General features: G+C 43.5%; 1 protein-coding gene across 1 annotated transcript in view; it reads left to right on the top strand.

Annotated features, from left to right (window-relative positions):
* The window catches only part of lonp2 (lon peptidase 2, peroxisomal), a 63,116-nt gene that overhangs the window by 30,123 nt on the left and 19,176 nt on the right, over positions 1–13,817 (top strand). Inside the window, exon 7 of the mRNA XM_060923848.1 lies at positions 1,433–1,691. Within this exon, the coding sequence (XP_060779831.1) occupies positions 1,433–1,691 (259 nt within the window). The remainder of the gene's footprint in view (positions 1–1,432; positions 1,692–13,817) is intronic.

The raw sequence follows: 13,817 nt of genomic DNA, 5'->3' as shown, positions 1-13,817 counted from the left end.
GACGTAACTGTGCATGAGCAGATCATTATTTGCAGCAAAATAACTTTCAGACCAGATTTGCAGGCAGTTCAGTTCACTCAGCCAGTCAAAACGGTGTAAAAATAATTTGAATTATAAGCTTTTTGACTGCTGTACTACTGCAATGTGCATTTTAGCCATAAGGGGGAGGCCTTCCCTACATTTTAGTGCAAAAGTATAATTTAAAAAAAATAGGCAAGCCCAGTTTTTACTTGACTGCTATCCACTAATCAGACATTTATGGTGATGTGCAACTGGTGTTTGTTTGATATATACCAATAGCCAGTATTTAAAAAAAAAAATAATACAGACCAATACAAATTGCTTCGTGGTTAGATAGGATAATGCTGCATTTAAGGATTAAAACTCACAATCCATTACCTTACCTTACCTTTGTACCTTGTCCAGGTCTTCAGTCGTCATCAGGTGACGGCTCTGCCTGCTCACATTTTTTGCATTCGTTCAGTGCGGTTAACAAGAGGCGACGCCGTCTGTTGCGATCTAATGCTCGTCTCGCACCATCCGAGATGTTGCAATCATCACCCAAGCGGAGCCGGAGGTCTTGTTCTAAGATCTTCAACAGGGATAGCCTGAGACGCCGCACGCGTCGAGACCCGTGAGTGGGCAACCAGCAGAGGAGACGTAACGGGAGCCTTTCACTTGGGATTCTAGCTACATGGCCGAAGTAGAGGAGACGTCGATGACTGATGACGGTTGCTAGTGTGGAGCACCCAGTTCTTCTCCTTATCATGCAGTTTGAAACATGGTCGTAAAATCGGACATTCAAAATCCTTCGTAAGCAGTTGTGATGGAATACATCCAAACGCTGTAGTTGTTGTTGTTGTTGTTGTTGTTTAAGAGCCCATGTTGCACAACCATAAAGCAGTATCGTGATTACTCCACACTTATAGATTGAGCATTAAAATTACAATGTGATCCCTCTATTCTTCCATATATAATTCAGAGCGTTAAAGGCGCTAGAAGCTAGACTATACATTCCTGTCCATTAACTACTGTAGATATGCATTATCCCTTACGATGAAGGGTCTCTAGGGAGAGTGTTATGTGCATGCAGTAGAGTTGCATCTAGGCTGTAGTATGATTTAGTGGCATATTTGTCCTGCCTTCCTCAAAGATGGATATGTGCATGTTTAAATTAAACGGTTTATACAGAAGTTTTTCTGATTTATATATGAAGACAGTTCAGACAATTTCTCTACCCCGGTAATGTTCTCTTGTGTGGACAGCTGTGTGTGTTCTGTTATACGAGCTGGTGATGATTCATATTCTTCTGACAGAATGCCCAGATTCTGTTCAGCTCTGCTTGCGTGTGTGTGCGCAGAGCGAACACTGAGCTGCTGTAATGTTATTACTGTTCTAAGTCATGACAGCTTGCTCCTGGCTCTCTGTTCAGACTGCCTGGACATTCGGGCTGCTCGGGTGCTTCTGGACAACGATCACTACGCCCTTGAGAAGCTGAAGAGGCGGGTGCTGGAGTACCTGGCAGTGCGGCAGCTCAAGAGCTCCCTTAAAGGTCCTATTCTGTGCTTTGTGGGACCTCCAGGTGTGGGAAAAACCAGCGTGGGCCGCTCCATCGCCCGCACCCTGGGCAGGGAGTTCCACCGTATCGCCTTGGGAGGAGTGTGTGACCAGTCAGACATCCGTGGTCACAGGTACACACGCCCACCAGTCTAAAGCAAAGATTTTTGCACCAGCTGTGCATAAGTTGATGTCTAATTATTTACCTAGTATGGGTTCAGTTTCCTCTGAAATTCAAGGTGTTAACATAAATGAAGTGTCTAAGTATATTAGGAATTACTCCAACATTGGGGAGGGGGGGAATTAGGGTTGCATCAATACTGATGCAGGTATCAGGTATTGGTTAGATGTTTTGCTAGATTACTCTCACTCGTACTCATAAAATGTGCGCTGATACCAACATCTGATACCACGTCACACGATGTCATATAAGCCTAGTGTGCGCGCTTGCTCTGATGAACAGACGACACGTAATGCCGGTGATCCGGATATATTACATGATGGCAATCAAAGTAAAGCAGACGGTACACTGTCAAAATATTAAGAGGATTTACAGCATTTCCCTCCAATGCAAGTAAACCGTGGTGGGTTTCCTAAAAGACTCTTAAAGCGCATATCACGGGTAAATTCAGGAGCAAGATCAATGTAATTCTCCTATTTTATATTAAAACTTTGGTCAAATATCTGTAACATTCTGCATTCTCTGCAATTTTTTTTTTTTACCTTGCGCAATACCAGAAAGATTCAGTTGAAATTAAGCCATTTGAGGTGAATTGGTCCGCCTCTGAAAAAACTTGGCATTTGGATTTCCCGGGAAACATTGATTTTCGTGACGTCACGTTACGAGACTCCTCCCTCTGAATCCTACGTCAGCGCTGGTTTGTTTATGAGAAAACGACCTGGTGGTTTTCTGCAAATTTCTTCAACGTTATCACGTAATTATTAAAATGGTTAACAGATGTATTGTAGGAAGGTGTAGCAACACTAATCTTGATGGGATTAGTACTCATCGTTTTCCAAAAGACCGGACAATGAGAGAGAAATGGGAACGCTTGGTCTACACAGGCTGTGCACTGAAACCGTGCAAAGCTCGCGCAGCCTGCTGGCGTTTCTGCAGATAACGTCACAAATCTGGCTCCAGACTCCCTTGGGATTTTTCCAGACATGTTTTCTCATCTCATCTCATTATCTCTAGCCGCTTTATCCTGTTCTACAGGGTCGCAGGCAAGCTGGAGCCTATCCCAGCTGACTACGGGCGAAAGGCGGGGTACACCCTGGACAAGTCGCCAGGTCATCACAGGGCTGACACATAGACACAGACAACCATTCACACTCACATTCACACCTACGGTCAATTTAGAGTCACCAGTTAACCTAACCTGCATGTCTTTGGACTGTGGGGGAAACCGGAGCACCCGGAGGAAACCCACGCGGACACGGGGAGAACATGCAAACTCCGCACAGAAAGGCCCTCGCCGGCCACGGGGCTCGAACCCGGACCTTCTTGCTGTGAGGCGACAGCGCTAACTACTACACCACCGTGCCGCCCCAGACGCGTTTTGTTATTTTATTTTTTTCTGCTGTAGACAGATGACCTTGTGCAAAATTACCCTTCCGGATGAGTGTGTAAAGGGACATACTTTCATATTTAAAAAACTCCGAAATTGGTCCAGAATATGCACTTTAACACAAAGAGCATCTTAACGAGGAGAGCGAGTCTTCATAGGGCGGCACGGTGGTGTAGTGGTTAGCGCTGTCGCCTCACAGCAAGAAGGTCCGGGTTTGAGCCCCGTGGCCGGCGAGGGCCTTTCTGTGTGGAGTTTGCATGCTCTCCCCGTGTCCGCGTGGGTTTCCTCCGGGTGCTCCGGTTTCCTCCACAGTCCAAAGACATGCAGGTTAGGTTAACTGGTGACTCTAAATTGAGCGTAGGTGTGAATGTGAGTGTGAATGGTTGTCTGTGTCTATGTGTCAGCCCTGTGATGACCTGGCGACTTGTCCAGGGTGTACCCCGCCTTTCGCCCGTAGTCAGCTGGGATAGGCTCCAGCTTGCCTGCGACCCTGTAGAACAGGATAAAGCGGCTAGAGATAATGAGATGAGATGAGAGTCTTCATTGTGCTGCTCGCGCTACCATTTAACGATGGTCTTTGTGCTACGATGCTTTTGGGAAACTGCACTGATCAGTCATTGTATGGTGTTTAAACAGTATCTTTAATAGAGAGGCTGGCTGGCCTAAGGTCACAGAGCAGTATCCGTGAGCATCTCATCTCATCATCTCTAGCCGCTTTATCCTGTTCTACAGGGTCGCAGGCAAGCTGGAGCCTATCCCAGCTGACTACGGGTGAAAGGCGGGGCACACCCTGGACAAGTCGCCAGGTCATCACAGGGCTGACACATAGACACAGACAACCATTCACACTCTCATTCACACCTACGGTCAATTTAGAGTCACCAGTTAACCTAACCTGCATGTCTTTGGACTGTGGGGGAAACCGGAGCACCCGGAGGAAACCCACGCGGACACGGGGAGAACATGCAAACTCCGCACAGAAAGGCCCTCGCCGGCCACGGGGCTCGAACCCGGACCTTCTTGCTGTGAGGCGACAGCGCTAACCACTACACCACCGTGCCGCCCCTAGACGTGTTTTGTTATTTTATTTTTTTCTGCTGTAGACAGATGACCTTGTGCAAAATTACCCTTCCGGATGAGTGTGTAAAGGGACATACTTTCATATTTAAAACCCCCCGAAATTGGTCCAGAATATGCACTTTAACACAGAGCATCTTAACGAGGAGAGCAAGTCTTCATTGTGCTGCTCGCGCTACCATTTAACGATGATCTTTGTGCTACGATGCTTTTGGGAAACTCTGCACTGATCAGTCATTGTATGGTGTTTAAACAGTATCTTTAATAGAGAGGCTGGCTGGCCTAAGGTCACAGAGCAGTATCCGTGAGCATGATCATTAAAAATGTACACGAGGTGCAGTGAATATGGTGCACACAAAGCAGGGAGCAGTGAAGTGATCATGCAGAGACACTTTCATACATGAGAACACTTCTATTCTGAGAGAACTAAGCACTGCAACACACACACACTACATATTGCTCACAAGTCAGGGTGTAATTCATGATTATCTTGTATTTATTTTTAATGACTGCACACGTGGTGTGAGTGCTGTATTATAAGATGCTGTTTAGATGGCATAACATCTTAAATGTAAAACGCATTCCGACACCACATACCGTAGAAGCAACCAACTAAGATGTACCATGAAGCTATGGCTTGCTTAATACTAAGCAGGTCAATCATTTTATCAGTATCGGTACTTGTATTCTGATGGGTATGATACCAAAAATGGTATCAGAATGTGTCACTAGAGGAAAAAAAAAACAATAACAACCAATAACAGCGTATCATTTTTCATTTCGATATCCTCCAAGCATGAGCTATCATTGAATGAAATCTGAGCCTTTTCCAAAGGTTTTTTGTGTCGCAAAAGAAAATTTCTTACAATTTCCGTTTAATGTTGTTTTTAATAAGGAATATGGTTGTGCCTAGTGCAAGGCAAAAAGCTGTGTAGACATGATTTGGCCAACAGAGGAGTTTGGGAAGATGATCGATAAGCACCAAGGGCATCAGATATCAGCTGCAATGTCTGACTTGGCACTATCACAGAACTGATGAAATCCCTGCCAACGTTTGTGAAAATGTGACTCCACAGCCTTTAAAATAAGTCAGTGGCTTATATCTGCCCTGCAGATAAACAGTGTATGCCCCTGGATTTGCTTCTGCATTCCTTACTCCAAGAGTGAAAGTTTGAATGGCTCCATACTGCAATAAAATGAAGTTTAATGTAGTTCTGCTGCCGTAGGAATGTAATTATCCCTTAAATCCTCTGCGCTTATTACATGGATAAAGCCAGGCATAAGCTGAAGCCTTTGAGACGTTATATATTGCCGTGAGTAATGTGAGGGAACCTGAGCTTCAGCGCTCCAAGCGGCACTATGAGGTCATCTTTTGATGTTCTGTCTGATCTCTGGTCACTACAGAGACCGACAGGATGACGTGACGTCAAGGCCTGCAGGTTACGACAAGTTCCTGTAAGCTTCCCTCCACTTCAGCAGAAGCCCTCTAAACACACACGTTTTGATCTGTTAAACTATGGGACTTATCTGGTTTTTTTTGGTCCTTAGATTCTCCAGTTTTCTCTCAACTCGTATAAAACAGGCCAGTAAATGGACTGGCTACTACAGTTGGGTCCAGACAGTGCTGAGCGTAAATGAGTGCACCCCCTTTGAAAAGTAACATTTTAAACAATATCTCAATGAACACAAACAGTTTCCAAAACGTTGACAAGACAAAGTTTCATATAACATCTGTTTAACTTATAACGGGAAAGTAAGGTTAATAATATAACTTGGATTACACATTTTTTTCAGTTTTACTCAAATTAGGGTGGTGCAAAAATGAGTACACCCCGCAACAAAAACTACTACATCTAGTACTTTGTCTGGCCTGCATGATTTTTAATGACAGCACCAAGTCTTCTACCCTTACAGAAAAACCACATGAACTTCACATGTGACTTTTGCACATGTGACTTTAACATGTGATTTCTCACATGTGAAATATGTGGAAAATGTGTTTTGCACATGGGGAAACATGTTATTTGCACATGGGAAACGTGGTTTTGGCCCAATTTTATGTGAATCACATGTGGGAATGTTTTACACGTGCTCTACATGGTAACACCTTACAAAATCTGATACCATGTATTCCACATGTGACCACATGTGGTAACATGTGATTACGTGAAATACATGGGAAATTCATGTGTTTTTTCTGTAAGGGTAAAAACCTCTTGTAGTGACTGGGTGCTGGATGGAGAGTGATGCTCAACTTGTCTCTTCAGAATTCCCCAAAGAAAATAATTTCTTTACACCACAAAGGTGAAGGCTACAAGAAGATCAGCAAAGCTTTACTTATCAGTCAGAATACTGTAGCAAAAGTGGTACAAAAATTTAAGAAAGCTGGAACTGCAAACGTCTCACAGAGACGTCCAGGTCGTCCACGGAAGTTAACACCTCGACAGGAGCGTCTTCTGATGAGAAGGGTTGAAGAAAATCGGCATGCAAGTTCACTGCAGTTATCTAAAGAAGTAGAAAGCCAAACTGGGGTGACTATTTCCCGTGACACAATACGGCGTACACTGCAGAGGAATGGCATGCATGGATGCCGTCCACGAAAGAAGCCTCTCCTAAAGCCCAGGCACAAAAAAGCCCACCTAGAGTTTGCCAGGGCCCATGCTGACAAAGATGAAGACTACTGGGACTCTATACTCTGGAGCAGGGGTCACCAAACTCTTTTCTCTAGGGGCCACATTGTCGTTCCTGACTGTGATGGGGGGCCGGGGTCAGGTCAGCTATATAACATAGAATCGTATGACCCAGACAAATATGACCACCAGCAGGCCTCATTGTGTAGTAGAGATTACTAGCCTGGCACAGCCATCCCCACTACTATAGCCACACTACTAGATCAACACTTGATTCCTGGCACATATTTGTTTATCTTTACTAGTGGTTTGCAAAAGTAGTAATCAAGTCTTCACACTTTGTTTTAATTTGAAATACCACAGATATTCCATTTATTTATTTTCTAATAAAAATAACATCAAAGCTGTCAAGGTAAGAAACATCTGCCTAGTTGAGGTGATTGACACTGGCAAAGGTGAGTGGAAAATTATAAATTGTAGGTAGGCCTGTTGATATTATTAATAATAATTGTGTGCAGCACTTAATAAAGGTCAAATAAATAGGCCTATAAAATAAATAAATTAAAAAAAACAGTGAAATTATAATAATATGAGCAATAGATCAATAGATCACAGCAGTTGTGCTGTGTCCTGCACGTCATTGCTCTCATCCATGGCCAAAGCAAAAAACTCGAATTCTGACGCTTTCTCATTCAGCTGGTCATACACGTTGTCCCCCAAATCTTCGGTGCACCTGGTCATAGTAGGTGCGGAGAGACTCACCGCGTTGAGCGCATCCCTCTTGTCGGGACACACCTCCTCGGCCACAGCAAGCATGCATACTTTAACAAAGTCCCCATCAGTAAACGGCTTTCCATGGGTAGCTAGTAGGTGAGCTATCTTATAGCTAGCTCGGACAGCAGCCTGGTGGATCTGGGTTTGGTGAAGGAATACATTCTGTTGTGCAGCCAGTCTGCGTTTCATCCTCCGAATCCTGTCTTCTCTTGTTTGCCCTCGCAAACTAGCATACTCTTTGTGGCGGGTTTCGTAGTGACGACGCAGATTATATTCTTTGAAAACCGATACACTTTCTTTACATACAAGACAAACTGAACGAAAAAATAATCGGTGGTCCACTGTTCTTTAAAAACTCTGCACTCTCTGTCAGCTTTTCGCTTACTGCTAGCCATTTTGCTGTCCTGAACACTGACAGTTCTCTGCGCGTGCACTGCCTGTCACTGCTTGATCGCGAGCATATGATGAAAATTCGGAAAATATGAATAGTTCATTTTATAACTAAATATCAATTTTAATTGATAAAATCAACAAAATACAAGGTGTAGACATGTTGTTATTTGCCAAAAAGCAATTTTAAAAAAATAGGCCATGACCACTTTTGGGGATTGCCTCATAGGGCCGGTTCAAGTGGTGGGGGGCTGGGGGGCCGGTCAAAGGGGGGTGGCGGGCCGGAGTCGGCCCGCGGGCCGTAGTTTGATGACCCCTGCTCTGGAGTGATGAGACCAAGATAAATGTTTTTGGAACTGATGGCTTCAAAACTGTATGGCATCGCAAAGGTGAGGAATACAAAGAAAACTGCATGGTGCCTACAGTGAAACATGGTGGTGGCAGTGTCCTTATGTGGGGCTGCATGAGTGCTGCTGGTGCCGGGGAGCTGCATTTCATTGATGGCATCATGAATTCAGATGTATTGCTCTATACTGAAAGAGAAAATGCTACCATCACTCTGTGCCCTTGGTCGTTGTGCCCTTGGTCGTTGTGCACTTTTCCAACATGACTAAACACACATCTAAGGCCACTGTTGGATTTCTGAAGAAGAACAGGGTGAAAGTGATTCAGTGGCCAAGTATGTCTCCTGATCTGAACCCAATCGAACACCTATGGGGAATTCTGAAGAGACAAGTTGAGCATCACTCTCCATCCAGCATCCAGTCACTAAAAGAGGTCATTGTTGAAGAATGGAAAAAGATTGATGTTGCAAAATGTCGCCAACTTGTTCATTCCATGCCTAGAAGACTTGGTGCCGTCATTAAAAATCATGGAGGCCATACAAAGTACTAGATGTAGTAGTTTTTGTTGTGGGGTGTACTCATTTTTGCACCACCCTAATTTGAGTAAAACTGAAAAAATGTGTAATCTAAATTATATTATTAACCTTACTTTCACATTATAAGTTAAACAGATGTTATATTAAACTTTGTCTTGTCAACATTTTGGAAACTGTTTGTGTTCATTGAGATATTGTTTAAAATGTTACTTTTCAAAGGGGGTGTACTCATTTACGCTGAGCACTGTAAATATTTGGGTGGTGACACAATTTTCATAATTTTGCCTCTGTATACCACCACAGTGGATTTGAAATGAGAGTAATTCCTTGTCAAAGCAACAGGTTTTAGAAACTTTTCCCCACTGACCATCTTGGATTTGCTTCATACTTTTAAGTAAATAATGTCGTCGTATCCAATAACCAGTGCGCAAAATTTTCGACTTGTATCTTTGGCCCTGTTTACACCTCGATTTTAAAATGTATCTTGGATGATCAGATCACGGGCGGCATGGTGGTGTAGTGGTTAGCGCTGTCGCCTCACAGCAAGAAGGTCCTGGGTTCGAGCCCCGGGGCCGGCGAGGGCCTTTCTGTGCGGAGTTTGCATGTTCTCCCCGTGTCCGCGTGGGTTTCCTCCGGGTGCTCCGGTTTCCCCCACAGTCCAAAGACATGCAGGTTAGGTTAACTGGTGACTCTAAATTGACCGTAGGTGTGAATGTGAGTGTGAATGGTTGTCTGTGTCTATGTGTCAGCCCTGTGATGACCTGGCGACTTGTCCAGGGTGTACCCCGCCTTTCGCCCGTAGTCAGCTGGGATAGGCTCCAGCTTGCTTGCGTCCCTGTAGAAGGATAAAGCGGCTAGAGGAGATGAGATCAGATCACGAGAGGATAGCCAAGACATATCACCATTTACAGCTGTGTCTGTGTGTCTCCAAAGCGTTTAGCTGACCACTTGTGTTCAGATTTCATTACTGCCTACATCGCTTTTACTGTTACGGTCTTGTCGGGGATGCATCAGGATGCGTTAGCATTTATACTATAAAAGACGTAGTCAAATGTGTCCCAGACCACCTTGGCAAGTGGTGTGAGTGCCTTAAATGCATCTTGGTGGTCATTTACACTTAGCCCTGTCTACTTGTGATCCGATCACCCGAGACACATCTTAAAACCAAGTGTCATCTTTAGTTACTCTTATATGGAGGCTTTAAAAAAAATAGGTACCCTATGGGTACATGTAGCTACTGCTGATCAATAAAATTGTTTTCTAATACAATGTCCATACAGTAAATATAGAATATATACAGTTAGGTCCATATATATTTGGACACTGACACAAATTGTTTTTTTTTACCTGTTTACTGAAACATATTCAAGTTATAGTTATACAATGGACATAAAGTCCAGACTTTCAGCTTTCATTTTAGGGTATCCACATTAAAATTGGTTGAAGGGTTTAAGCTGGGCATACACTGTGCGATTTTTTTTTTTTTTTTTTTTTTTTCAATCGCGGTATTCAGCTGCTGCTCACACTGTACGAGTGAATCACAGGGGTAAACAGCACGCAGCTTACGATTCCTGTTCTCACACTGTATGATCCGATGCTCGGATGCGATGCTCAGGATTTCAAACAGGTTTGATTTTCATCCGATTGATCGGGAGGAGGTTGTGAGGTGTTAATCGCTTGTCGTTACCCCATGTATACTACACGATCCGAGACGCACGATTGAGCCAAAACTTGGCCCGATCTCCAAAATAGTCGCACGAGTGAAAATCGTATCAAAATCGGGCCAAAAATCGCACAGTGTATGCCCGGCATTAGGAGTTTCAGCTCCTTAACATGTGCCACCTGTTTTTAAAGGGACCAAAAGTAATTGGACAATTGACTCAAAGGCTATTTCATGGGCAGGTGTGGGCAATTCCTTCGTTATGTCATTCTCAATTAAGCAGATAAAAGGCCTGGAGTTGATTTGAGGTGTGGTGCTTGCATTTGGAAGATTTTGCTGTGAAGAAAACATGCGGTCAAAGGAGCTCTCCATGCAGGTGAAACAAGCCATCCTTAAGCTGCGTAAACAGAAAAAAAACCATCTGAGAAATTGCTACAATATTAGGAGTGGCAAAATCTACAGTTTCGTACATCCTAAGAAAGAAAGAAAGCACTGGTGAACTCATCAATGCAAAAAGACCTGGACACCAACAGAAGTCAACAGTGGTGGATGATCGCAGAATAATTTCCATGGTGAAGAGAAACCCCTTCACAACAGCCAACCAAGTGAACAACACTCTCCAGGAGGTAGGCGTATCAATATCCAAATCTACCATAAAGAGAAGACTGTATGAAAGTAAATACAGAGGGTTCACTGCATGGTGCAAGCCACTCATAAGCCTCAAGAATAAAAAGGCTAGATTGGACTTTGCTAAAAAACATCTCAACAAACCAGCACAGTTCTGGAAGAACATTCTTCGGACAGATGAAACCAAGATCAACCTCTACCAGAATGATGGAAAGAAAAAAGTTTGGCGAAGGGGTGGTACAGCTCATGAGCCAAAGCATACCACATCATCTGTAAAACACAGCGGAGGCAGTGTGATGGCTTGGGCATGCATGGCTGCCAGTGGCACTGGGTCACTAGTGTTTATTGATGATGTGACACAGGACAGAAGCAGCCGGATGAATTCTGAGGCATTCAGAGACATACTGTGTGCTCAAATCCAGGCAAATGCAGCCAAACTGATTGGTTGGCATTTCATAATACAGATGGACAATGACCCAAAACATAAAGCCAAAGCAACCCAGGAGTTTATTAAAGCAAAGAAGTGGAATATTCTTGAATGGCCAAGTCAGTCACCTGATCTCAGCCCAACTGAGCATGCATTTCACTTGTTAAAGACTAAACTTCAGACAGAAAGGCCCACAAACAAACAGCAACTGAAAACCGCTGCAGTAAAGGCCTGGCAGAGCATTAAAAAGGAGGAAACGCAGCGTCTGGTGATGTCAATGAGTTCAAGACTTCAGGCAGTCATTGCCAACAAAGGGTTTTCAACCAAGTATTAGGAATGAACATTTTATTTACAATTATTTAATTTGTCCAATTACTTTTGAACCCCTGAAATGAAGGGATTGTGTTTTTAAAAATGCTTTAGTTCCTCACATTTTTATGCAATCATTTTGTTCAACCCGCTGAATTAAAGCTGAAGGTCTGAACTTCAACTGCATCTGAATTGTTTTGTTCAAAATTCATTGTGGTAATGTACAGTAAGTTCTCTTAGTTCGTTTCTAGTTCTGATTAGTTCTGAAGTTTATCAAGAAATACAGTAGAACGAGTAATTGAACTCGATCAGGATAAGTGCTAATTGGTTATGAAGTTTTGCTATTGTTACACTCATTCTTGCATTCTTATACTCGTTCTTGTGTACCTTTTTGATAACACGAGCTCAGCTGTTCATATCGTGAGATCATGATTCACCATTCTGGTGACTTGTAATGCTTATGCGCATGCACAGTGCACGATTGTTACATTCTTACAGCACGATGATATAGTGGCTACCGCCTTTATACAGTGGTGCTTGAAAGTTTGTGAACCCTTTAGAATTTTCTGTATTTCTGCATAAATATGACCTAAAACATCATCAGATTTTCACACAAGTCCTAAAAGTAGATAAAGAGAACCCAGTTAAACAAATGAGACAAAAATATTATACTTGGTCATTGTGGCAGTGGGGGTGTGGTCAAGTGTCGGTCTGTGACAGGAGGGTGGAGTCAGGGAAGGTAAGTGGCAGAATCACTACACCTGTTAGTTAACCTATGTTTGTGTGTCTTCCCCAGTGACCGCGCCCTATATAAGGAGAGAGAGAGAGCAGAGGAAGAGGGCTCTCTCCCCAACCAGATGACTTGTGTGTATGTGTGTGGCTGGAAGAGTGTGTTTGCGACTGAAAAGTGCAAATAAAAATAGTTTTTGGAACTCAGTTCTGGCCTGCCGTACTTCTGTGCTCCACCCACCTGCTCTGATTTCCACAGTCATTTATTTATTTATTGAGGAAAATGATCCAATATTACATATTTGTGACTGGCAAAAGTATTTGAACCTCTAGGATTAGCAGTTAATTTGAAGGTGAAATTAGTCAGGTGTTTTCAATCAATGGGATGACAATCAGGTGTGAGTGGGCACCCTGTTTTATTTAAAGAACAGGGATCTATCAACATCTGATCTTCACAACACATTTGTGGAAGTGTATCATGGCACGAACAAAGGAGATTTCTGGGGATCTCAGATAAAGCGTTGTTGATGCTCATCAGGCTGGAAAAGGTTACAACACCATCTCTAAAGAGTTTGGACTCCACCAATCCACAGTCAGACAGATTGTGTACAAATGGAGAAATTCAAGACCATCGTTACCCTCCCAAGCAGTGGTGGACCAACAAAGATCACTCCAAGAGCAAGGCGTGTAATAGTCGGCGAGGTCACAAAGGACCCCAGGGTAACTTCTAGCTACTGAAGACCTCTCTCACATTGGCTAACGTTCATGAGTCCACCATCAGGAGAACACTGAACAACAATGGTGTGCATGGCAGGGTTGCAAGGAGAAAGCCACTGCTCTCCAAAAAGAACATTGCTGCTCGTCTGCAGTTTGCTAAAGATCACGTGGACAAGCCAGAAGGCTATTGGAAAAATGTTTTTTGTGAACGGATGAGACCAAAATAGAACTTTTTGGTTTATATGAGAAGCGTTCTGTTTGGAGAAAGGAAAACACCTGCATTCCAGCATAAGAACCTTATCCCATCTGTGAAACATGGTGGTGGTAGTATCATGGTTTGGGCCTGTTTTGCTGCATCTGGGCCAGGACGGCTTGCCATCATTGATGGAACAATGAATTCTGAATTATACCAGTGAATTCTAAAGGAAAATGTCAGGACATCTGTCCATGAACTGAATCTCAAGTCAAGAGA

This window comes from Neoarius graeffei, chromosome 6, assembly GCF_027579695.1.
Source record: "Neoarius graeffei isolate fNeoGra1 chromosome 6, fNeoGra1.pri, whole genome shotgun sequence".
Lineage (NCBI taxonomy): Eukaryota > Metazoa > Chordata > Actinopteri > Siluriformes > Ariidae > Neoarius > Neoarius graeffei.
This window is presented reverse-complemented; position numbering and strand designations above follow the sequence as displayed.